General features: G+C 45.2%; 2 protein-coding genes across 2 annotated transcripts; both read left to right on the top strand.

Annotated features, from left to right (window-relative positions):
* Positions 1-7,311: 7,311 nt before the first annotated feature.
* Positions 7,312-9,239, top strand: TRIM13 (tripartite motif containing 13). The gene has a single exon (XM_050914867.1). The coding sequence runs from the start codon at positions 7,312-7,314 to the stop codon at positions 8,536-8,538; it is 1,227 nt and encodes a 408-aa protein (XP_050770824.1). The 3' UTR covers positions 8,539-9,239.
* On the top strand, positions 9,231-13,080 carry KCNRG (potassium channel regulator). Its single transcript, XM_050914868.1, has 2 exons — positions 9,231-10,796; positions 12,728-13,080. The coding sequence occupies exons 1-2, from the start codon at positions 10,219-10,221 to the stop codon at positions 12,978-12,980; spliced, it is 831 nt and encodes a 276-aa protein (XP_050770825.1). The 5' UTR covers positions 9,231-10,218; the 3' UTR covers positions 12,981-13,080.
* The last annotated feature ends 12,690 nt before the right edge of the window (positions 13,081-25,770 follow it).

Raw genomic sequence — 25,770 nt, 5'->3', positions numbered from 1 at the left:
TTATTTTTTTTTTTTAAACTGGATTAGCTTTCAGCTCTGTTGGCAAGCGGATCTAGCCTAACATGTGGCCGCATGAATGTCAGAGCCAGCGGAGAGGAGGCATCAGGAAAGCATGACTAAGGGAAGGGAAAAGGATGGAATTATCTCTTCTGCCAGTAGCAGAGTCTCGGCTTGGCTTAACCCCCCATGAATCTACCTCTCAGGGTAAAATTACCTGTTACAGCTTGAGTTACATTAATGGCTTGCTTCCAGAGAAGGGGGAAAATCGTGTTCCTCTTTTCGTCACTCCTCTGATGTTAGACCTGGTGATTGTCTAATCTTGCACTGAACTGTTTAACTCGTTGAATCAGCAGAAAACTCACCCTGGCAAAGAAAAGGGAATAGCGTTCTGCTGGCTTAGCAGGTTCAGTCAGCTCGGTAAAGCATCTGCCGAGGCTGGCAGAGCTGGTGCAGAGGAGGAGGGCAGTAGCAGTCAGCTCTGAGCTCGCTAACTGAACCACAGCATACAGCTTCAGTCTCAGAAATCTTGGGTCATAATGCTTGGTAGAAGAGCCACAATCTGGGTTCTCTCTGTAATTTAAAGATGACAACAGGCGCTATCCCTTTGTCTTACAACAAACATGGTGTTTGTCTCAGAAAGCTGGAAGTTGCCACTATTTTCTAATTCCTTCCAGACTCCTACCCCTGTATTTTCAACCCTCCCATGGGTAAGTGACATTTATCCTAACACTTCCCTTCAAGCCGCGCCTCTCCTTTGAGCCTAGATTTCCCTTAGGTTTGTTTCCTTATTAGATAGGGAAATATTGCCACTGATCTACTAATGCACTTTTCCATCAGCCAGAACTTTTCTCTGATGTTGCTCTGGTGCTCCTTCGGGAAGACGCTCTGTGCTCTCAGATGCGGGAGTGCAAGCTCATACGCAAATGGCCATTGAAAAACCTCTATCAACAACGAAGAGTTAAAAAGAGTACAGAAAGATGGACTTACATGTGCGCAAAACAGTTGGTCGTGTGCAACTCTATCAGTCAGATACAAGTCATAAAATGCCCAAATTATACTTGATCACGCTCAGGACAGCCATGGTATACTTAAGTACGGTGCTGGCTGGGCACTGTCTCTGTGCCCCAGGCACAGAAATCCCGTGCTGTGTTTGCCCAGAAATTTAAGCTTTCATCTTTGACAGAAGAAAGCCCAGGCGAGGAGGGACAAGAGCATTTTCAGATGGTCCTAATGAAAAGGAGATATCCCAGGCAGGCAGGCGTTCACTCTTATGCCCATACAGCTCCTTCTTCATTTATAAGGACACAGAGTAGGACCAGCCCAAAGAATTAATGGAGAATAAAATGTACTCTAAAAATGTATCAGGAAAAAAGTTATACGAGAAGTATATGAACTTAACAATGAGTGAGGAATCTAAAATGCCACATTGTTGTTGCTATCTTTAACCATAAAATTGAAGAGGAGTAGAATCAGGACATTCTTGATGTAAAAATGGCTGTTGGGAAAGTGTAGACAAGGGGAACTTGGAAAATGTAAATGTGCAAGCATTGGGATATCACTTGAACACAATTTGGGTAGCTGAGGAATGCATTAAGCTATCACTTTTCAGAAACTACCTGGAATTACTTGTTTTTAATAAACAGCAAAGAAGATGCCGGACAATTAAGACGAACAAGCAGGACGTTGAAGTGCACCTAAAAGTCTTTGTTGCTTTTGTGTAGCAACTCTACCTTCTGGGACCCTTCTCCCATAGATAGTGGATGAAATGCCCAAGTGTGTGAGCACTCTGAAGGGGATTTTCAAAAATACTTGTCCTTGGTTAAACTGTTCCTGTTGAGTCCAGCTGAGGGGGCAGGCCAGCTCAGGTGGAGGCAGCAGGAGGGAAGGTGAGGAAGAAGAGAGCTCTTCCTCTTCTGGCTGCAGTAAACTGGGGAATCACAGCCTTGGCGTGTTATTGAATGGCTTTTAAAATCCAGAATCCTAAACAATCGGAAGAAAGATGTCAGATGCGTGGGGGAGCTTCGTTTGATAGAAATACGGTCTAGCCTGTGACGTTACTTGTGTGGGTAGTCCTGAACGTGCATAGTCTCCCCGTGCCAATGAGTGACATGACTGCAGTGGGTGAGTGAAGAGTAGGGGAGTGACAGGGATGCAGGAGGCAGAGTACGTGCATTTTGGAACAGCTTGTGATGTAGTGTTTCACTAAGTCTAACTCGAAAGTATGTTCAGTTTGGCTTTGATGTGAGACCTGTTGCGTTGACTGAGAACTAACAGAAGGACTGCAAAAAAGATACAAATCACAAAGGTTCTCCGCAGTCTCAGCACTTCCAGCCACAGTTTCATAGTCCTGTAACTCCAGGGTCCTCCCAGGCAGACGTGGGATCCCCCCTCCTGCTCCGTCTCCCCGGGACTAGTCAGTGTTACAGCAGGAGACCTGCGTATGTTTGACAGGCCGTGTTACTCTCCAAAAGATTGACCAGTAAGAAATGGTACAGCCAGTGCGTTAAAGCAAATAGGAATGCGTCTCCATCCTTTTACAAAGCACATAAGGATATCTGGCTAAAATTATGTTATTTTAAAAAGTGCTTTCAGGAGGTGGAAGATGCTCAGCGGGATTGCCACCAGCAGCACTCCTTGTTAGGCTGTACAACGCGCGCCTGCAAGCTGCAGCCTGAAGTCTAATTTAGCGGAGTTAATAAACAACAGAAACCCGTAAATACCTCGGCGGAGGAACAGGCAGCCTGCCTGGGCTCCAGACCTCGGCCACCGGCTTAGACAAGCGGCATCCACCGCCTGGCTGCGAGGCCGCCCGTTCCGCTCTCCTGGCAGCCTCGGGGGCTTTCCTTGCGCCTCACAGGCAAGCGGAGGAGGAAGAGCCGCAACAGCTCCTGCCGCGGGGCCGGATCGGCGGCCGCCGGCCAAGGTGAGTGGGCGCACCCCGTCCGGGACGGCGGGCAGCAGCTCCCGGCCGATCGCTTCTGCGGGCCGAGGCCAGGGCCGGCGCCGGGGCCTGCCCGCCCCTCCTGGGCCGAGCGGCGGCGGCGGGGCGCGGCGAGGAGGGGCGTGCGGCGCGGCAGCCGGCGGATGGCCGCGCTCGGCATCGCTCGCTGCCGCTGACCGCGCCGCCGCGGCTGGCCGAGGTGAGAGGGGGGCGCCGGGCCGCGCCGGGCCGGGCCGGGCCGGGCGGCGGGGGGACGGGAGCGGCGGCCGGCAGCCTCGGGCCCGGGAGGGGGGCGGCGGCTGGGGCCGGCCGCGGCGCCGCGCCGTGTGGGCGGCCGCTCCCTCCGCCTCACCCCGGCTTCTCCGAGAGCCCCGGCCCGGCATGGTGAGTAGCGGGGGCCGGTGGCGGGCCGGGCCGGGCCCGGGCGCCGGGGGCACCGGCGGCGCCGGCGACAGGAGGGCAGGCCCGGTTGGGCGAGTGAAGGCCGCGCGGCATTGTGAGGCGGCGGCGCGGCGGGCTGCTCCCGGCCGCCGGGGGGACGCTGCCGCCGCGGCCGTTGCCGTTGGTTTCGCTCGCAGCCCTCCTCCCGCATAAGCCCCGCTGCCGGTTTATTCTTTGCGGGGCGCAGGCTGACTCCCAGGGCCGCCCTCCCCCGAGCAGCGGTGCCCGACGGAGCGCCTGTGACCGCCGGGGAGACCATGGCCGGCGGCTGGGGAGCAGGGCCGGGCCCGGCAGGAATGCCAAGGTTTAGGCGGGTGTCGGGGATACCCCCTGGCAGGAGGGGGGTTGTAACCAGAAGCAGTGAGGGAACTGCTGCCTGGGCAGAGGGACAAGGAGGCGAGGGCAGGAGCCTGCGTTGGCGCTGTTCCTGCGTCCTGCGCTCGGCGGATTGTCAAACCGTGTCGATGAAACGGTATTCATGGGGATGTAACTGCACTGAACCGGAATTGCTTATTTCTTCAGGCCTTTCTAGCTTTCTGAAGGCTGAACGTGTTGGATCTACCTGGTACTTCTGGAAAAATCTTTGGTCGTGAAATAACAGGTTTAAAGCATGGCCACTTTCTTCAGCTCTTTTTGGCCGCCTCGATACCTGCTGCACCTGGAGGTCAATTGTTCCATGTTAAAATGTCTCTACTGACCCTCCATTAGGTTGCTGTTCCTCTCGATGGGGTGAGCAGAGTTAAGATCGCTGCTGGAAGGAGGAGCTCCCATCTCCCCTCCTCCTGCCTTATCTGCGTGGGACCCTTTTTTGGGCTGATTCAACACACCAGTCTGACAGAAGGCTGTTGAAATTGCTTGTAGGAGGTCCTGACAAGGACCGGGGTCCTTCTGAAGGAAGGGACACAAGACCTCTCCTGACTAGCTGCTTGTGGAAATGCAGCCTGACTCAGTCACGTTTTATTTAGAATACTTACATGGCATTGCAGGAGACGTGTAATTCAAGAACTATCTTTTTGTTTTGTTAGAAGCTTGGTGAAATTTTGGTTTTGCTTCCAGCCTGCTGCTGGCTGATAAACCCAACTTCTGTGCTGAGAAGCATGCTAAATGAATTTCTCTCTGGAGCGTGGGAAGAAGCTACTGTGGTTGTTGTTGCGTTTATGGTTTGATTTGTTTTGCCATTCTTCTTCCTAATGATAAAACTGTGCAAGTTGCTCTTTCTGATGGGTGACATCTGCTGGGTTTGTACCCAGAGAGTTTATGTAGCTCAGGTGAAGGAAGAAACCACTGCGCCTTTTGGTCTGTATTCTACAAGTGGGGAATTCCAGGGCCATCCAAACCTGGATCAGAAGTTACACGGAGAAATTCCCAATGGAGAAGTTGAAATGTTGCTGTAGTTCCTCACACAAATACCAAGTTGCTAATACAAAGGGACGTTTCAATCCACAGGCAACTTACTCTCTGAAATTAATGTCGTAAAGAAGACAGAAGTTCAGCTGTTGCAACCAGTCATACTAGTTTTCAGTATTTTTGGTTTGGTTACTGGTGTTGTAAGAGGGGAAGAAAAAAGCTTGTAGACTTGCCCATTTCTTTTTTTAAAATCCGAGGTTTTTAATGATGTCATATAATGGTTTTGAAATTCAGTTTTATTTATAAAGCATAATTATTTAATTGGATAAGTGGGGTTGGAATGCAACAGGACAGTTTTATTTGGATCATGAAACCTTTTTGTGTATGTTTTTTTTATTTTTAGGAGCATGAAAGTCTTCAATGTTTGTCCTGCAATTTTGGTGGAACGTGTTGTTGTAAGCATTTTCTGCAGTGGTTTGCAGTCCTCACTGTCAGGCATGCAAAGCTGCTTTTCCAGCTCCCTAACTAAGAAGTAAAATCCTCCCTGGTAAAGGAGACGGACCAGAGCAAATATTTTCTGCACTGTGAATTTCCATTTACTAAAAGATGGAGAACTGTCATTTTAGTTTTGTAGTTATTATCCTCTTAACACATGAGCAAATCTGATCTTTGTGCTGCTACCGTGGCTAAAAGCTGTGAGTACAAGTTGGAAAGAGAGCGCTATTCATAAAGAGGAAGACCCAAGAGTAGAGGGGCAAAATCATCGTCTTCCCGTCATCCCATTCTTTTTAGCAGTAGGAAGAGGACAGAAGAGAAACGTTGCCTGTTCGAGCATTGAGAGGTGCTTCAAAATCACTTTCTTCTCACAGAAAATGAAATTTCTGAATGGGATCTGTGGTCTTATAGGAAACCTTAGGTGGTAAATGGAGTCATTAGACCTTTTCTCTGGGGCTTTGTCCCTAGCTGTAATGGTGGCTTCTTCTGCCTGATGACCTTAGTCCTCGAGCTGAGTAGAAAAACTGGCAACTTTTTAAAACTCTCCTTATTCAAACAAGCACAGAGAATACCCCTCCTCCTCGTCACTGGAAAAGGATGGGAGGTTTGCTTACACCTCTCAAGAATGGCTTTTACTGAGAAGTCTCGCTGGGACTGTATCGGTCCTCTTGTGAAAGAAACTCAGAATTGACCTCGCCTTTCTCCCCTGTAGTGATCTTTGCTTTCCTTGGATCAGTGGTATTGATTTTATTGCTCTTCTTGTCCTGTGCAGCATGGATCTTCCCTTGCAGCTCTCGTCTTGGCTCCCACGTTTTCCACTTTATATTTCTTTGAGGGGACAGAAACCTTAGTAATAATATCAAAACTAATTAAAAGAGCTCATTGATATGCCTTGCTGTCACAGCAGTGCTTTGATGCTCTTTTTTGTGATACATCTTTTAATTAATAAAAGGAATTTTATTCCATACGTCTATGAATACATATTGTAGAATATGGAAGGAATTTATACAAGGGAAGCATCTTTCTAATTATAGCTCAAAACTAAGTGTTTGAGAGTTTTGGCTGATATAAACTGTCACCCATTTTGGTCTTTATTAGCTATTTGTTTTCTTAGAGCATGCTGTAAGTTATAAGGTGTCTGCATCTGAGAACTTGGCTTTGATTAGAGTCACTGGGAGGGTAGTGCGCTGGGTCCCTTCACTGAGACTTTCCAGTGGAAAGGATTACAGGATAAATCCTCTTCCTGTAGGTCTTGTCCACAGAAAGAAATTGCTGAGGCATGAATGCTGTAAGAATGGAATTGGAAATAGAGATTGCAGATGAGTAAAAATGGTTAACAGTTTTGTTTCATGATGAATTGTGAAGGATTATGGGCAGCTGTCCTTTGAAGTATTTTAACTTTGTGCTGAATAGCTCAACAATAACACGTTCACTTGGTTATTTAAAAATATTGCAGGAGCAAGAGAAAAGCTAACTTTTTAAGTGAGTGGTGACTTACGTTCAGCTTTGCAGGCAGAGCAAAGAGCCACATCACGTATTCTGTAGCTGAAGAAATTCTGTAGCTGGGCTTTTTCAGTCACCTTTAATATTGCCTTCTTACAGTAGTGGTGCATGGGGTTTGAAACTGTAAGCTTTGGATGAGTTGAGCAAGTAGAGAGTAATCAGATCTTAGCAGGGCGTGTCAGCTGGGTATTTTTTGTGAAAATCCAGTTTCTGCATATTGCATCAGTGAGGACAGATGGAAGTCTTGAACTGTTATTATGAGTACATGAGTTATTTTCATTCAGAGTCCTTGCTGGGTTTCACAAGCCTTGTTTTTCAGCATTTCTAATTGAGAGTCCAAAAATGGTTCTGCCTGAACACTGAGCCGTTCTTGTGCCTGCCATCTGGTGGCCAGGTACCACAGCTAACTGGACTGGCTGCAAAAACCCAGCTGAGGCTCTGTCTTAAGGATACTGGAGAAGAAAGTAGATCCTTTTCTCACTGAGCCGTGTCTCAGATGGAGATCGGTTTTTGCATGGTTTCCCTGGAGGAGAAATAAATTTTATAAGTTCTGTTACCATCTTTCTTCTCTTTCCTAGGATATGATGGAGCTCCTAGAGGAAGATCTCACCTGTCCCATTTGCTGTAGCCTGTTTGATGATCCTCGTGTCTTGCCCTGTTCACACAATTTCTGCAGAAAGTGTCTGGAAGGAATTCTTGAGGGAAACGTGCGGAATGTGCTTTGGAGGCCGTCCCCTTTCAAGTGCCCCACGTGCAGGAAGGAAACTCCCGTTACTGGAGTCAACAGCTTGCAAGTCAACTATTCCCTGAAAGGTATCGTGGAGAAGTATAACAAAATCAAAGTAACTCCAAAAATGCCTGTGTGCAAAGTGCACAGCGGGCAACCCCTTAACATTTTTTGCCGGACAGACATGCAGCTGATCTGTGGGGTTTGTGCCACCCGTGGTGACCATACAAAGCATGTTTTCTGTTCTATTGAAGAAGCTTATTCCCAGGAGAAGCGGGCTTTTGAAACCCTGTTTCAGGGCTTTGAAACTTGGCGTTGTGGAGATGCCCTCTCACGGCTGGATACCTTAGAAACCAGTAAGAGGAAAGCTCTGCAGATGCTGACCAAAGATTCTGACAAAGTGAAGGAGTTCTTTGAGAAGCTGCAGCACACGCTGGAGCAGAAACGAAATGAGATTCTCTCTGACTTTGAGACCCTGAAGCTTGCAGTGATGCAGGCCTATGATCCGGAAATCAATAAACTGAACACAATTCTGCAAGAGCAACGGATGGCTTTTAACATCGCAGAGGCCTTCAAAGATGTGTCTGAACCCATTATATTTCTGCAACAGATGCAGGAGTTCAGGGAAAAAATCAAGGTGCTCAAAGAAACCCCTTTACCTTGTTCCAGTGTGGACATCAGCCCTACAATTAAGAGTTTTGATACCAGCCAGTGGAATGGAATAAAACTAGTTGATGTGGACAAACTTTCCTTGCCTCAGGAAAACAACACTCTTAAATTCAAGATTCCCTCGGTCTTGTCGCGCAGATTTATAGTGAACTCTCTTATTTGCTTGCTTATTCTTGCTGTCACCAGAATGTCCTTTGTGGAGTCAGTCGTTGACAATCTCCAGTGCTGGAAATCTCAATTCTTTACAATTAGCTTGTCCTATTTGGCAGATACAGTGGAGATAGCAGACCATGCAGTCTTTTACTGGGAACAGATGACAGATGGAGCTTCACTTCTAAGAGAAAAGTGTAAAAACTATACGTTGGTTGTACTGGATAATGTTGCACAGTTTGTGTGCAAATATAAACTGTTGTGAAGTCCTTGCTGAAATATAAGAACTAAGAGGGATCTGGTGAAGAAAACATAGAACTTCTTAAAATTAATTGGTTTTTTAAGACTTCCGGTGAAAACATTCAAAGATTCAAAATGTTTCCAAAACATTCATACTGTTCACATAGTTTGAGCACTGATAAACTGGAAGATGAAATGGAGCTTTGCAAAACACATGGTTTCTGGATTCTTCTTTCAGTGGTGATTATGTGAATATTATTCACTGTAAATCATTTTTCTTACCAAAATATAGGGCCAAACTGTGTAGTTAGTTTAATGTTAATGTAATTGTAGAATAAGATAAAAAGTGTCACTTCCTAAAAGGTCATAGTTTAAAAAAAATTTTTTCTGACTGGGAGGTGGTTTGGAAAGAGGAAGAACAGTTGTGATTGAGAAGAGCGCTGTACTGAGAGGCTTGTTGAGGATTGCCCTTCCACTGCAAAATACAGAGTGCATCATTCACATGCTGGAACCACTTTGTATCTGAGGATGTTACTTCTCACTGAAATAGGTATATGTATTTTTTTGTATAACCAAATGTTGTAATTATCCTGTGCATTCAGATTACTGTAGATATTGGTTATTGTTTACATGTTCTGTACAAAAAATATATCTTCAGGGCAAGCATAAATTCTAGGGGTCAAGAGAAATCAGTTGAGGTTGATAAGAGGAGAACAAGCTGCAAGATAGTACGTACTTTGCAGATAGTACATGCTTTGCAGTTTACTTTTCCAACATCAAATTGTTGGGGTAACTGAGGTGTCTTGTTAGATCCATATTTCTCTGAAGCCACGCTTTCTTAAAAAGTGGCCTTGATGTAAACAGTTCAGTGCAGTGCAAGGCACGCACGGGTCAGCCACAGGAAGGCAGCTTGCTCTCTAGCTCTGCAAAGGTGGCAGGTAGAGCAGTTTCTCTCCTGTCCCTCTCTGTCTCTCCAGATTGTAATTCCAAAAGCCAGGAAGAATGACGGGATGATTCGTTGGAGCAGAGTGCGTAACGCGACAGGAGTATGGATGTTGTTGGTGTTTGGAAGTGCTTTAGCATTGGAACATATATAGGCTCTTCTGCTGTTACTGTATTTTCGTGTACCTTGTTTCAGGACTTAATTGAATTTTCTGAGTGTATTGACTTGGCTGCAGGATAACAGTGATTTAAAGTGAACTGTAAGCTTGAGTTCTCTGAAGTGCCCTTCCTTAAGAGCATACACTACTGAAATATATTGCTTGAAGCACATCTAACCTCTTTTTCCAGTGGTCCTATGAACAGCAATATATAGAATGAAAATATTTAGTTGACATTACCGGGAAACAAATGTAATGCATGCCATACTTTGAGGATATTTGTTGGCCTCTCTCAAGGTTTAATAAGTTGTGACAGTCAATTCACTGCCTTCCAGTAGTCCTTGCAAGCTGTTCATTTCAAAAATAAAACATTAAATTCCAAGAATCAAAGTTTCCAAGCAACCAAACCCTGCAAACAAAACTATTGTACATGATATTTACATCTTTGTTGCCTGGGAATCCTGTCGCTGCTCCACACCTCCCTCCAAACACTTGCTAAAAGCACTGAATGGTTCTTGCAGCTGCAGATGCCTTGCAGTTTAGGAAAGATCAAGTCACAAACACGTCGATCAGAGAGTTGCAATTCTTGAGTGGCTGAGATAGCGATGAGTAATCAAGAGGTGGTCGTTCTGAGCGTGGGAGGTGTGAGATTTGTAACCCGGGCTTCCACCTTGCAGCAGTTCCCTGAGTCCAGGCTAGCACGGATGTTGAACAATGATAACCGGGAATTTAAACTGGTGAATGGAGAGTTTTTTGTGGACAGAGATGGAACTTTGTTTAGTTACATCATGGAATTCTTGAGGACTCTCCAGGTCTCCTTACCTACTGATTTCTCAGACTATCAGAGGCTGCAGAGAGAAGCAGAATTCTATGGGCTCTACCCTCTGGCTGACCTCCTGAGCCAGGAACATTTGCTGAAGCCGAGGCTGGAGATCTTGGAAGTGCGTTTTTCTCTCCAAGAGATGCAGGCCTTTTTCCGGATCTTTGGTTCCTGCAGTACCACTGTTGAGACACTAGCTGAACAGATCACTGTGTTTACAGGGCAGCAGTCAGGACAGAGCTGGAACAGCCCTTTTCCTTCTCAGAAACCACTCGTTCCACTTCCTTTGGAAAGACCTTCTCATCACGACATGGTTTTTCAGTGTGGTACTGACTACTCTGCTGGTGACCAGTTTGTGGCCAGGTACTCTCCCTAGTGTGACTTCTCATTATGGAAGTGTCTTCGTGACTTCTAGTTCGTGAAGTACGCGCTGCGTGCTAGCAAAGCTCATTTTAAAGAAACTGTCGGACGGCTGTCTGAGAGAAAAGAAATATGTTTCCTTCTTTCTGCTAGCTTAATGTTATCTTTTTCTAGTTCTGAAATACCCAGTTTAATTTCTGTTACACTGGTTTGCCTGTTCTTCAGCTTTCTAAAATACTGTTCTCGATGTTTGTTTTTGAGTTCCGTTGGGTCTTTCTCTCTGCCCTTTCCTCCTCACTCGCTCTCCCAGGCTTTAGAATTTCACGGCATCAATGACCTTCTAGAGGAGTTGAAAAACACAGAGTAAAATGAAGCAAAGGAAACAAACTAAATAAGGAGTGAAGTACTGGGGAAGCCTAAAATCTCCACTAGCTCATGGTCCAAAAGACTTTCATGTGGAAAAGAGGAAAAAGAGAATGGCTAAACAGGGTTAAAAACACCAGTGGAACTAAGATAGCAATTCAGGGACTGGAAAGCTTTTGTAGAGCCCTTTATTGGGGGAGGGAGAAGGAGTAGATTATTAACTATATGCTACACAGTGGGTTTTCTTTGAATTCAGAGCCAGGTTCTGTTTTTATTAAGATTACTGTATATCAGTGATTTTTCTGATAGCAGTATCGTATTCTGATGACAACTTACATTTTTTAAACAAGCTTTTGCTGGATGTCTCTATTGTATGGAGACACATTCTTACTGTATAAGAAAATGTAACCTAATTTGTCCTCTGTGGCTGTTAGAACATCTGGAATTTTATGGAAATTTTATTGAAATATTTCCAAAAGGGTTATTCTATCTGAATATATGAATCAACACAGCAGTCTTTTGATTATTTAAAAAAAAAAATGAATAAAGTTTATCTTTCTTCTAGCTTGCTTTAGCTAAGCAAGTAGAAGAAAAACTAGTTTGCATTTGCAAAGCAACATATATTTATGTGCCAAACCTTAACTTTATAATGTATTACTAATTTTAATGGACTAACAATTGGTTGAGTAGGTTATGGCAACTTAAATAGTGGGGAAAATATTCCTGATTCTTTCCTTTATTTCTTCAGACTTGGTAAAAATTTTCCTCTGCAGATCAATAGAAAAGCTTATTTTGAGTAATGAAACAAGTCGGGTTTGATGATGTTGCCTGTTGAATTTCTATCAACTTAGTCTTTGTGGTGACATGGACTCTTTTGCCTTTTTTGTGCTTTCCATGAATGTTTGGTGTACTTTCCTGTGAACTGTGGAACAGTTTCACCCCTGTCAGCTTATGTATTTTGTAACAGTATTTTTACCTGACTTCTGTTCCTCGAAATGTCTGGATAGATCCTTAAACTGTACTTTATATCAAGTAAAATCATTGGAGGCAATGTGAAAATGATTTTCATACTTGTTGCCACAAGACCTGCTGTACAAGGTAACTTTGCAATAAATGTCACTGTTTGTAGAGAGAGATCCCATGTAACGAAGAGTGGTGCTGTTGGGGGGAATGGGACTTCACTGTCCTTTCCATCATTTACTCTTACCTGAAAAACTCTTGCAGCATTATATACAGCATGCCATTCACCTCCCCTCCATGAAATGAAATGAGACAGAGGTTATCATCACAGCTATTTCTTAAGAAAGTAAGTTTTGGTGTGGGGGTGAAAGAGAAGTGCTTCTTCCCCAACATGTAACTGGATGAACTGAGAATTACTGTTCTTATAATGAGGGAAAGAGTGAAATTGTCCTCAAAGGAGGAAAAAAATATCCGGAACCTTGGTTGCTGTAAACCGGTGCAACTGTGCTGACCTGCACCGTCTGAGGACCTGGTTTGTTTTAAAAAAAAACTGATGCCATCCTTCAAAGAAGTAATTGAAGTGTGTTGTAACTGCTTTTTTCTTATTTTAGGTATGTTTCCATAAAGCCTGATAATAGAAAGCTGATTAACGGTACTAATGTGCTAGGCCTGCTGCTTGACACTTTACTCAGAGATGGATTTCGCCTCATAAGCACCAGGACCGTCTCCGGTGAAGAAAAAGTTGAATGCTACAGTTTTGAAAGGATGCAGAGGCCAGCAGGCCTTACCGTCACGGTGAACCAGACCCCAGGGAGCTCCGGGGTAGCACAGGCAAAGAGAAGCCAAGTGCAGAAAGGGAAATAAAGGCTTTTCCTTTCATCTTTTGAAGGTGGAAGAGGGGTGTGTCAGCACTTGTGGCCTTTTTTTGTTGGCTTGTTTGAAACTGCAACTATTGAGGGAAGTAACAAACAATTTTTTTTTTCAACTGTTTGGAAAAAAAAAATTGCTTTCCTGCCTTTTACCGCTCCACCCTCTTCAATTCTAAATAAAAGAGCCACAGATTCAATACTGGTTTTGTGGACCAGATACCAGCATTTTCAAGGGTTGTTTTTGTTTTTCTCTGTGGCTAAAATTTATATTAGGACTCGCAAAAAATCAGCCATTCCTTCTAGAGAATTGTTTTTATGTTCTGTGCTAATCTGTAAGTAGATTTTAAATACATGATAATACATGAAGAAATAGCAGCTTGACACAACTGTCATCCCAACAGCTTGGAGGAGTGGCTGGAGGAGGAATGCAAACCTCAACGACTGAACATTGCTTCCGCTGTCAAAAGATACACGTACACTGATTCTCTTGCAATTCGCTGAAAGCAACGTAACGGGGACATCCCAGGTTGTATTGCTGGGTGGCTCCAGACGTGAGAAAGTGGCTTTGTGAAGCCACCGCTAGTGCCTATAGAATAACGCGTTACTGTCTCTTGCAGAATACTCCTCTGTCCTCTCCTCCCACTCCGAAGGCATTAAGCTGCTCTTCAGTGCTGAGAATTAAATGATAAAGGTCTTTGTGAACAAAGGGTCAGTTCATTTTTAGAGCTCTAACTATAAAAAGAATGACAATGTGATAAAAAGTCCTTCAGATGGAAGAGTTAGTACAATTTTAAACGACATAGTACGAAGGATTTCTTAACGCTTGTTAAGTGCAAAACATATTTAGGAGGAAGGCTTGGCAGAAGTGGCTTTAAAAGCCTTGGGAACGTTAGCCCTGTACAGTGCTTTGTAAAGATGCCAAAATTAGCTCAGGTACCAGGAGAGGTAAGTTAATGAGGCCTTATAAATTAAGAATCTTTTGTCCTCCCTTCAGGGCAGGGAAAGAAGATAGCAATAACGTCAAGGATTCATTATTTGAGTCTGACTTTTGTTGTTGATAAAACACCATCTTTCCAAAGTTACAGCCAAGTAGAGCTGGTTTGGGCTTTCTTGGCTGACTAATTACATCTGGCTTTTCATTAGCTTTAAAATGTGAATTTATTGCTGTATTTGCAGCACGTAAAAATGGGGGTGGGTGGTGGGAATCACCGTCTGTTTCTTGCCCTTGAGAGTTTCAGTGAAATGGATCTTCCCAGACTGGTGGTGCCACTATCGGACATCTCTTTTCTTTTGCTGCCACTGTAGTGCATTTTAGCTTGACACAAGTTCAGAAGTTCAGCGGCAACAATGAGGTCCTCTTTGCTTGTTCTAGAGCTTCCTGGGTTGAGAATAACGTGATTACGGGACTACCTCTCCTAAGCTGCTTGCAGGTTATATAATGCAATAAATGTTGAGGAACGGTGGTGGGTTGACCCTGGCTGGACGTCAGGTGCCCACCAAAGCTGCTCTGTCACTCCCCTCCTCAGCTGGACAGGGGAGGGAAAATATAACAAAAGGCTCACAGGTCGAGATAAGGACAGGGAGATCACTCAGCAATTACCATCACGGGCAAAACAGACTCGACTTGGGGAAAAAAATTAATTTAATTTATTACCAGTCAAATCAGAGTAGGATAATGAGAAATAAAACCAAATCTTAAAAATGCCATCCCCCCACCCCTCTCCCTTCTTCCCAGGCTTAACTTTACTCCCAATTTTCTCTACCTCCTTCTGCCGAGCAGCACAGGGGGATGGGGAATGGGGGTTGCAGTCAGTTTGTCACACATTGTCTCTGCCACTCCTTTCTCCTCAGGGGGAGGACTCCTCACACTCTTCCCCTGCTCCAGCGTGGGGTCCCTCCCACAGGAGACAGTCCTCCACAGACTTCTCCAACACGAGTCCTTCCCACAGGCTGTAGTTCTTCACGAACTGCTCCAGTGTGGGTCCCATCCACGGGGTGCAGTCCTTCAGGAACAGACTGCTCCAGCGTGGGTCCCCCACAGGGTCACAAGCCCTGCCAGCAAACCTGCTCCAGCGTGGGCTCCTCTCTCCCTCCATGGGTCCACAGGTCCTGCCAGGAGCCTGCTCCAGCACAGGCTTCCCACAGGGTCACAGCCTCCTTCGGCTGCATCCACCTGCTCTGGTGTGGGGTCCTCCACGGGCTGCAGGTGGATATCTGCTCCACCGTTAACCTCCACGGGCTGCAGGGGCACAGCCTGCCTCACCGTGGTCTTCCCCACGGGCTGCAGGGGAATCTCTGCTCCGGTGCCTGGAGCACCTCCTCCCCCTCCTTCTTCACTGACCTTGGTGTCTGCAGAGTTGTTCCTCTCACATGTTCTCACTCCTCTCTCCGGCTGCAGTTGCTCTTGCATAGCAGTTTCCCGCCCCCCTTCTTAACTATGTTATCCCAGAGGCGCTACCACCGTCGCTGATGGGCTCAGCCTTGGCCAGCAGCGGGTCCGTCTTGGAGCCGGCTGGCATTGGTTCTATCGGACATAGGGGAAGCTTCTAGCAGCTTCTCACAGACGCCACCCCTGTAGCTCCCCTCCCCCCCACTACCAAAACCTTGCCGTGCAAACCCAATACAGGAATGTAAGAGTGGATGCTTTCAGTTCAAATGGGATTTTTTTTGTCAATAATGTCAATATGTTCATATTCATCTTGATGTAAGACATTTTTTACAGTGGGAACCATCATTCACTGGAACAACCTCCCCAGTGATGTGGTAGAGTCCGCATCGCTGGAGGTTTTCAACATGCAGTTGGACAGGGTGCTGGATAATCTCACCTGGGCTCCCTTTCCCACTGTGCTGGTTTTGGCTGGGATAGAGTTAATTTTCTTCATAGTAGCTAGTATGGGGCTATGTTTTGGATTTGTGCTGGAAACAGTGTTGATAACACAGGGATGTTTTCGTTATTGCCCAGCAGTGCTTACACAGAGTCAAGCCTTTGCTGCTTCTCACACCGCCCCACCAGCGAGTAGGCTGGGGGTGCACAAGAAGCTGTGAGGGGACACAGCTGGGACAGCTGACCCCAACTGACCAAAGGGATATTCCAGACCATATGACATCATGCTCAGCATATAAAGCTGGGAGAAGAAGAAGGAAAGGGGGGACGTTCGGAGTGATGGCGTTTGTCTTCCCAAGTAACTGTTACGCGTGATGGAGCCCTGCTTCCCTGGAGATGGCTGAACACCTGCCTGCCGATGGGAAGTGGTGAATGAATTCCTTGTTTTGCTTTGCTTGCGTGCATGGTTTTTGCTTCACCTATTAAACTGTCTTTATCTCAACCCACGAGTTTTCTCACTTTTAGTCTTCTGATTCTCTCCCCCATCCCACCAGGGGGGAGTAAGCAAGCAGCTGTGTGGGGCTTAGTTGCTGGCTGGGGTTAAACCACGACAGTCCTTTTTAGCACCTGACATGGGGCTCAAAGGGTTTGAGATAACGACAGATTTGATTGAAATGTGCTAGATCGAATTTGTAGCTGTTATTGCTGTTTAGCTATTAACTGACGGGCTCCTGTGCTTGCCATGGGGCTTGCTTGCTTTACTGTATATTAGAGTCTAGTGCTCATTAATGGTTGCTTTTTGCTTTCGCTGCTTGCTGTGCTGCTGTGCTGCTGATCATCTTGCTCTGCTGTGCCTGGGAACATTTTGATAACAGCAATGGCGATGAGCCTGGGCTGGCAGACGGCCAGGGCATCGCTGCTGTTTCTGTGCTGCTGTACTGGACAAGCTGGAACTCCAGTGTGAACTCGAGTCAAAGGGACTGTGACCTGTGGATGAGTCCACATGGGAGCAGGACACCCCAAAGTGTCCGTGGCCATGGATAAGCCCATGCCAGAGCAGGTACATCTCAAAGCGTCTGTGGCCGTGGTTATGTCTGTGCTGCAGCAGATATACCTCTGAAGGGATTGTGGCCCAAGGATAAGTCCACGCTGGAGAAGGTACACCTCGAAACATCTGTGGCTGTGGATAAGTCCATGCTGCAGCAGGTACACCTTGAAGCATCAGTGGCTGTGCAGGAGGTCATGCTGGAGCACCTCAAAGCGTATGGCCATGGATAAGCCCACGACAGAGCAGGTATACCCCTGGAGGAACTGCAGCCAGGGGGAAGGCCATGTTGGAGCAGGTTTACTTCTGAAGGCACTGTGGCTGTGGGTAAGGCCACGCTGGAGCAGGTATATCTCTGAAGCCATTGCGGCCCATGGAGAAGGCCACGCTGGAACAGGTGCACCTCAAAGCGACTGTGGCTGTGGATAAGTCTATGCCACAGCAGGTATACCCCTGGAGAGACTGTGGCCCATAGATGAGGCTCCACTTGGAGCAGGTACGCCCCTAAGGGACTGCAGTCTGTGGATAAGTCCAAGCCGGAGCAGGGGCAAGGGGAGGAGTTCATTGCAATGTTAAACCCGATGGTCTGGTCCAAAGGGACCAGGGGTGGAGATTGTAATGGAAATACCTTTGAAGTGTTGTAACACAGGATTTGAGTTGCATGTTATGGAAATTACTATAGCAGGAACCCCTTGTTGCTCGCCAGGCTAGAAGCAAGGGGAGGAGTTCATTGCAAAGTTAAACCCTATAACCTGGCCCAAAGGGACCAGGGGTGGAGATTGTAATGGAAATACCTTTAAATCGTTGTAACCCATGATTTGAGTTGCATGTTACAGGAATTACTATAGCAGGAACCACCCAAACCAGTGGAGGACAAATCTTACAAGAAGCAGCGCCAAGTACAGCAGTGACCCGACCTGAGCTGGCTTTGGTGCCCAGTAACTCCACACAACACACCACCTCTCCTGTCCCGAGTGACCACCGAACAGATGGAGCCCAAAGTCATGGACTAAATGAACTCAGCGGACATTTTGTGGACATTTGTGGACATTTTATGGACATTTTACAGGGGTGGTCCATAGACTAAGGGAATGATATCTGTGTATTATATCAAAGGATGGGAAGGTGGGTGGTGGTTAATGAGGTTGTATTGGATAGTGTCCAATACATTGGACACATTGGAATGCTTTCATTTTGTTTTTTTAGCTGATAGTTGCTTAAATAAGTTTAAGAGCGTGTGTGTGTGTCAATAACCTGATAGAAATTTGTTGAAAGTGTCTGACTGAGACCAGTCGGACAACCATGACTTTTAATTGAAGATAATTTGGTATTAAGCAGGAAAACACCTGCCTGGATTTTGTTATACAGAAAGTGGAAGCAGTGATGGTAGAGCTACAGGTGTTGTAGCTTCAAGCTACAACTAAATGGCAGTAATCACGGAGGAAGGGGTGAAAGTATGTTCGTTTGCAGACAAATGAATACAAAAATAGCATCAATTTACTAGGAGGATCTTCAGCCGGCCTGGGTAGCTGCTGCCCTCCACCTTGCAAGATTATTTATGTTACTGTAAAGTGTTGCTGAACCAGGACGGCAATTTTTCTGTGCCCTCTTTGGAGTGGTATGCAGCGTATCCTGCAGGCACCGAGGCAGTTATTTAGAAGAAGTAGTGGCCAATATTTTTACTGCGCCTTCCCTTCTGAGGTCCCAAACAGGCGGGGATGCAGCAGAGAGCAGACTGTGCAGTGGGTGTATCATCAGCAGAGTAGTTCACACTGGTGCATTTCCACAGAAGATAACGGCTGTGCAAGTAGAAGTAAATTTGGCTGATGGGAGCCCAGATTAGCTACGAGTCTGAGTGATTTTTTTAAAAGCCTTCTGGTCAAAACCAGATTATGTGTTAAACTGAGTACTTTCACCCAAATCTTGGCAGGCAAGTCAACTCTAGGATCTCACAACACGATCTCTGCTGGACTAGAAGCGTATTGTAGGCGACTTGGTCATGCCTTTACATACGACAGTACCAGGAGCTCTGATTGCTCACATCTAGCTCTATTTTTGATTAAATAGGAATAGGATTTTGAAACATTTAGACATTTTTTCCAATGAAGTTGGAATTTGTGATCCCTGACATGATCCACTTCTTCAAGTCATTGCCAACTTTCTCAAGAGAATTCCTTTTTCCTGGGAAGGTGCAAAATTTGCTGATTTCAGTAAACTTACTGCTGTATTTGCCTTCTTGTTCTTCCTTGGATTCAGCAAAAATGTGCAAACTGTTCCACTGCCTGAGATGCTAGAAACTGACTGCCGTAGTGCTGGGGGGCAGCCCTCTCGCTCACTTACCGCGAGCAGTGAGCTCTCTTCTGCTTTTTAACACACAAGCGGACTGCCAGAACAGTAAGATCACTAGAGGGAAGGGAAACTAAAGAGTAAGATAACACTGTCATTCTGTCCTACACAGACTGCAGCTTACATGGCAGAAGTAGATCATCTAAAAAGAGGTGATAGCTTGCTGGATTTGCAAAAGGCAGATGATTCAGAAAGACACCACCTCATTTGTCTTGTATTTTCTTTCTTATTTTAATCACTTTTCCCTCCTTTATAGTTGGATTTCATCCTGTATTTCTATATTCAAGACTGTCAAGGGCTTTACCAATACAGTCTTGTGCGGCCTGCTGGATAGCCCAACAGGACAGAGACATCACACTTTTTCCATCCCCCTGTTCTTGCACCGTCTTGACTTCCTTTCGTAGTGATTGGTTACATTTTTGTGCTTTTAAGCAACTTTTTGTCTGCTTCTTCACACACTGGGAAGTTCTTTTATGTCCTTCCTATCTCTTCTGGGGACGTGTCATTTATTTACCACCTGAATTGTTCAGTAATCTGCTAATACCAGGAAGGAGAGAGTCTGACGTGAAATACCTTCCTGTTCTTTGGGTACTGATTGATGATTGATTGACTGATGACCACTTCATGAGGGTTTTTGTTCTTCTAGGAAGCGCAGTCGCTGCATTCTTATAGGTTCTGCAGTCAGTGCTCATAAGATTGTATAATTGGTTAAGAATAGATGTTTAAATAAAGCTATTGCAATTGATACCATGTTTAGACTAAAAAAGACTGATCTCTCAACGCTGGCCATAGTACGAGGAAGTTTTCCCCTTTACTAAATAGTTCCAAACCATTTTTCACTTCCCTGCATAATTGAATCTCATGGAAATAGTAGAAGACTCCACCCTAAGATGCAGCATATGAGGAATCAATAGCCATAGGGCAAAATAATGCTGCTGGAGTCATGGCATCCTGCCCTGCTTCTACAGGCTTGCCAACAGGGGTAGTAACTTCTGTTCTGACTTTGGAGCAACTTTTCTCCACGTTGGGCTGTTCCCACTTTTTTACCTATTTTGGCTGGTCTCCAGTTTTCCAATGCTCAAAAATAACTCCTTTAATCTGAGCTGAGCAAGGCTGATGTGCTTTTGTCTGTCTCTGGAGGGGCTAAGTCTAAGGTATATCCAACACACCATCTGGGCAATACTTCGTTTTGATCCACGGCTGAATTCAGTACCAGAAAGCCACCAAAGTGGATCAGAAGTCCTGTTTGAGAGCACAACGAAGCGTTCATAACTTTGAATAATTTAATTTTTTTTTTAATTTTTTATTTCCAGATTGCTGGAAAGTGTTATTGAATATTCATTGGGAAACAAGCTGGGAGCTATCCAAGAGGGGGAGGGAGACTCATTGCCTCTTACTCCTTCTCTCTGATTTGTGCTGAACCATTGCCAGGCTTTAACTTTACAAGGTTTATTTTTATTGATTTTCAACAATAAACAGTGGGAGTATCTACAATAAAAGATTTACAACGGATCACGAGGAAATACAACTCCCTACCAAATATTATATTGATCTATTCCCAGATGCTACTGAAGCAGCGTATAAAAGCCCAAATGAAGTCCAGTGATGGAGAACTTCCTCTCTCTAGTGACAGATGCGTATGACTGTTGTGTCTTCAGAACACAATAAAAGGGAAGGGAGTTACTCTGCTTCTTTGACCATATCTTCAACAGCCCAGTTAAATCTGTCAACTCAATGTAATCCACATAAATAAAGAATTTGGGAACCAAGGGAACTGCTAGTGCGTCTGAAGATTCCCATTCTTTGAAGCTGCCTCTCCTGCTGCAGTCAGGCCATAATTAGTCACAGAAACCCTTGTTGTGACTAGTAAATGGATGGACCAACAATGATTTGAATAGTCTGGAACCGGCTGGAGATATGCCTGGAGCCCTGAATATTCTCAAATGGGTGGGTGGGATGTAAATCACTAGTCATCGTATAAAATACAAATAAATCTGACTTCTATTAAAAAAAAAAAGGGAATGTCAGTCTTCTAGACCATCGTGTAGTTTCTGCTGAAATAACCCCCTGAAGTGTGATCCGATGTGTAAATTTTTCCAGGAATCCTTCCTCCAGTTCTACTCCATTTCCATTCTAATGCAATGGTTCAATAATTGGTGGCTTCTTTCTGGTCAGAAGGATGATGAATGTAGCCCTAAAGGTTGGAAACAGTAATTTGTACAAAGTCTGCTGTAGAGAATGAATTTGGGGCTTTGCTTTCTAAGCAAGTTTCTGCTACACCAGTCAGCTGAGTGCTTGCTGAAACTGTGAAGAATTAAATGTTGCAACATCGTTCCATCCTGATTCTCCATTGGAAAAGAAGGCAATAGATTGGAAACATCAAGTCTCGGGTTTTACTAGTACTTTGGAGTCAGGAGCTCAGTTTTCTTTGAATTTCAAAGGCAGTTTGTAGCTTTCATTGAGGGTCTTCTGAAAAGACTGGTCCATGGTTTTTGTTTTTGTTCCCCAGTGATAACTAAACTGAGTAATAAAATAATTGCTGACATACCGTTTTATTTACAATGTTGTATTCAACAATAAACAGAAGGCATGCTGATCCTTCTGTCCTTTAATCTTTGCGGTTTTTTACTATGTCTTCAGCTTGCTCCTCAGCCTGGTTGCTGGTGGAACAGAGGAAGAGGCTATGTGATAAGGGCAGGCAGAGATCCACAGAAGGCGGCAAACTCACTTCTTTCCCATTACAGAGAGGGAGTTAAGGAATAAAATTGGGTTGGAAAGAGTCACTGCCTTTGTGGGACCAAAGAGACACAACTTATTGTATTGAAGGGAGGACAGTTAACAGAGCTGTCAGAAATTTCAACGCCACCAAACAAGGAAAAGCAGATCTTATAGGGGTGAATGAATGGGTGGGTGATAGCTGCTAAAGGAATGTGGAAAAGGCACAGAATTACTTCGATGGGAAACTTAAACATTCATGAGACCATAGGGATGTTTTATTTTTTTTCTAGTGTGTTAGGTAAGTGGATCTGCAGAACATCTTACATCAATAGTTTGCATACCCAAAGAACAGAATTTCTCTCTCGGAGGTCATTTCTGCATCTGTGCTGTGAAGTGAAACACTGCAGGATCCAGACATAAGATGGGTTAATTATGTCAATACCTCACCTCTGGAAACAGAAGTTAAGCTTTTGGTGGCCAAATAGACAAACTCTGAAGATCAGAATACCAGCACTGCTCTGGCAGCGCTGGGGTTATAAGCCTCCTGGATACTTGCTGGATACGTGCTGTTGGTGGCCTTTGTTTCAATTCCAGTTGCAGTATGGTGAGCAGTAACCGTATTAGTAAGTTCCTGATTTTCCATAAACTGGAAATGTATCTTCTGGAACAGACTGGTTTACGTTATGGTTTCCCCACTTGCAAATTGATCCTTAAGCCATATAATTTTCCTTTGTTACCTATGATTGTTCAAAACATTATCTTCTGAAGATGGCTCAGTAAACTGTGGATCCCTGGAACACATTAACGGCTTAATGATTAATATGGTCATGTCAAGAATGTAAATGAAAAATTGGAACTGCATGGCCCCTGATGCAACTGAGATCCTTCACCCATCTTTGGTTAGGCTAACGACGTTTTCTGCTGTTATTGAATAAGAGTTTTCTTTGACAATTGAAGTGTGATAGTGCAATCCAGAGTTCACTGGTGTTCATATGCAGTCCCGAAATCTCTACGGATACTTGTGGAAAAGGATGGGCAAAAGATCATCTTTTTGCTAGACTCAGCTTTCATTTCAGAGATTCTCTGCAGAACTTGGCTGGAAAATGCGCTAACAGGCACAGGAACACTTGCGCGACTGCTCCGTTGGCTATAGCTTGCCCTTATAAGCTGTGCTGTAGCAGTCTCTTGTGCTTAGCTATTGAAAGCCTGACCCATGCTCTCGCTGAACTTCTGAGGTAGGCTTTGAGATTGAATAGAAAAGCTGAACATCACGTGAAGTCGTACAAGGCTAATGGAACATCAGTCTGCTATGGTCTTCATCATCTATATTCTGTGGAGGGATCTCTACTGACTTCCTGTCTACCCCCAGCACCAAGATATAGCCATGAGTGGAGGATCTAATGACAGTTCTTAGGAGATCATGTCCGGACTGTTCAGGATATGAATATGTGGATTTCTGTTCTTCTGAAACAAGTGGTGACAAGCACGCAGGTCTTCTAGTGGAGGCAATGGCTCCTGCTACAAAGACCACACAGCTCCTTCAGGCTGGGTGGATAACAATGTGGAAATAACTGTTCCGAAAGCTCAGAGCAGGGCATTTTAACCTGGTAATGAAAAACTGCTAGCTGAAAACATTACTCCGTATCTGATCTTTCAGATGTATGTATTCACATCTCTCGAGATCTGGGATAGCCAAAGCAAACACTGTACTGGAATTGAGTCATTACCACCTTTCCCCCTCCCTTTTTAAAAGATAAAGTGGGATCTCTTTTCCGTAGGAAAAGAAGTGATGTTACTAATGATCTCACGTGCTCTCATTAAAACGCCCTGGGACAGAATGGAGTCAATGAGTGACTAAAATAGAATATGCAAGTCTGTCTCTGTGATGGCTGGTAGGCACTAACCTGTTATAAAACCACTTCAGTGGTTGAAAGGAAAAGGTAGAACTTTAAAAACATCCCAAATGTTCCAGATCAAACAGTCAGACACTCTGCCACGTTGATGAAAGAAGCCGGTGAACTGGTACACATAAGGAAGTGGGTTCTTTTGGTATCAATTTTTGCTGTTACTGGAGGCAGCTTTCCTTCCAGAGAAGGCTGTCCTGAGACAATGTTCTAGTCTGATGGCATTTAGTAAAACTGTCCTGCCAATAGGATCTTTGAAGGCTTTGTACTCGTTGGATGCAGGCAACAAGTCAGGAGCTGCCTTGTGGTGAGAAACAGAGAATGAAATGTGGACACGGATGCTACTATGACAGCTGGTGACATAGCAACAACAGGCTTTCATTGAAGGCTGAAGTTGAAGGTCTGGATGGCACCTCGAGGACCCTTGGCGTTTGAGAAATGTTAATGAGAATATAGAGATGCTGAAAAATGCAGGAAGTTCCCATCTCTATAAGCTACCCTAGTGTGAACCACACCTGACCTCTCTACCTAGCGTAGGATGTCCAGCTAAAGAGAACCTTACAGAAGAACCTTTCAGTCCTCTTCTGGTTCTAACTAAGCACAGGAACATTTTCTATGGAACTAGTCCTACAGGATGCTGGAAACTTACAGAAAATGCTCTCTCAGTACCACCAGAGTAGAGAATGGTTGAATCAATACCGAAGGCTGGACATCCATGGAGGCTAAGGGGCGATTCTGAGCCTGATTTGACAGTGGGGTGCTGGATTACTGTGGTGGGTTGACCTTTGCTGGACGCCAGGTGCCCACCAAGCCACTCCATCACTCCGCTCCTCAGCAGGACAGGGGGGGAGTAAAAAAGATGGAAAAAACTCGTGGGTCAAGATAAAGGCAGTTTAATAAAGCAAAAGCCAAGGCCGTGCATGGAAGCAAAAGAAAACAAAGGATTTGTTCCCTACTTCCCATCAGCAGGCCATGTCCAGCCGCTTCCTGGGAAGCAGGGCTTCAGTACACATAGCAGCTGCTCTGGAAGACAAACGTAAATAACGAATGCCTTCTGCCCCCGCCCTTTCTCTTAGCTTTTATTGCTGAGTAGACATCTTATGGTACGGAATATCCCTTTGGTCAGTTTGGGTCAGCTGTCCTGACTACGTCCCCTCCCAAGATCTTGCCCAGCCCCAGCCTGCTGGTGAAGGGGGGAATGTTGGAGAGACAGCCTTGATGCTGCGTGAGCACTGCTCAGCAGTAGCCAAACCACTGGTGTGTTATCAACACCTTTCTAGCTACCGATACAGAGCACAGCACTATGAGGGCTGCCATGAGGAAGACTAACTCCATCTCAGCCAGACCCAATACAATTGCTCTGTCTGCTTGCAGCTGAAGGATCCAAAGGTGATTCGACCTTGCCAAAATTAATTTTGGTGTCATTGTTACTGATAACTTCTGCTCTAGCATCATGGCTGCTGAGGGATCCCAGAACTGCAGACCACGTACCATGAAATATCCAAGGTAATTCCAACTCTGCATCATTGGACAGCCTGGCATTCCCAGGTTTGAGCTACGTTTAACTTCAGAAGAATTTATGTAGGAGAAAATCAGGATCTGTTTTGCAAATGTTCTGTCTCTTGTCACCCTCTAATCAAGGTCTACCCATGTTAGGAGACTTGCTGACAGCCTAGGGCAAGAAGTGGGAACAGCAAAAGAGTTCTGGTCTTTCTCAGTGTTTCTGCTCAGGCAAACTAGAATCAGAGGCCAGGTGCCTGTATCACTTGTGACATCTTGAGGCAAGATGTTTTGCTTGCTCAGCCTTCTTAGAAGATTCACGCGATGCTCATCAAGCCAAGTAAAATGTATCTTATGCGGATAGTCTTTAATGTCACCACTGCATTATACAGTAAATGTCTGAATGCTAGGGAGGTCGTGCTCATTCATGGAGTATGCACTGATCTGG

Source organism: Gymnogyps californianus, chromosome 1 (genome assembly GCF_018139145.2).
Source record: "Gymnogyps californianus isolate 813 chromosome 1, ASM1813914v2, whole genome shotgun sequence".
NCBI classification, from domain to species: Eukaryota; Metazoa; Chordata; class Aves; order Accipitriformes; family Cathartidae; genus Gymnogyps; species Gymnogyps californianus.
The sequence above is the reverse complement of the archived record's forward strand: the minus strand, read 5'-3'. Positions and strand labels throughout refer to the sequence as shown.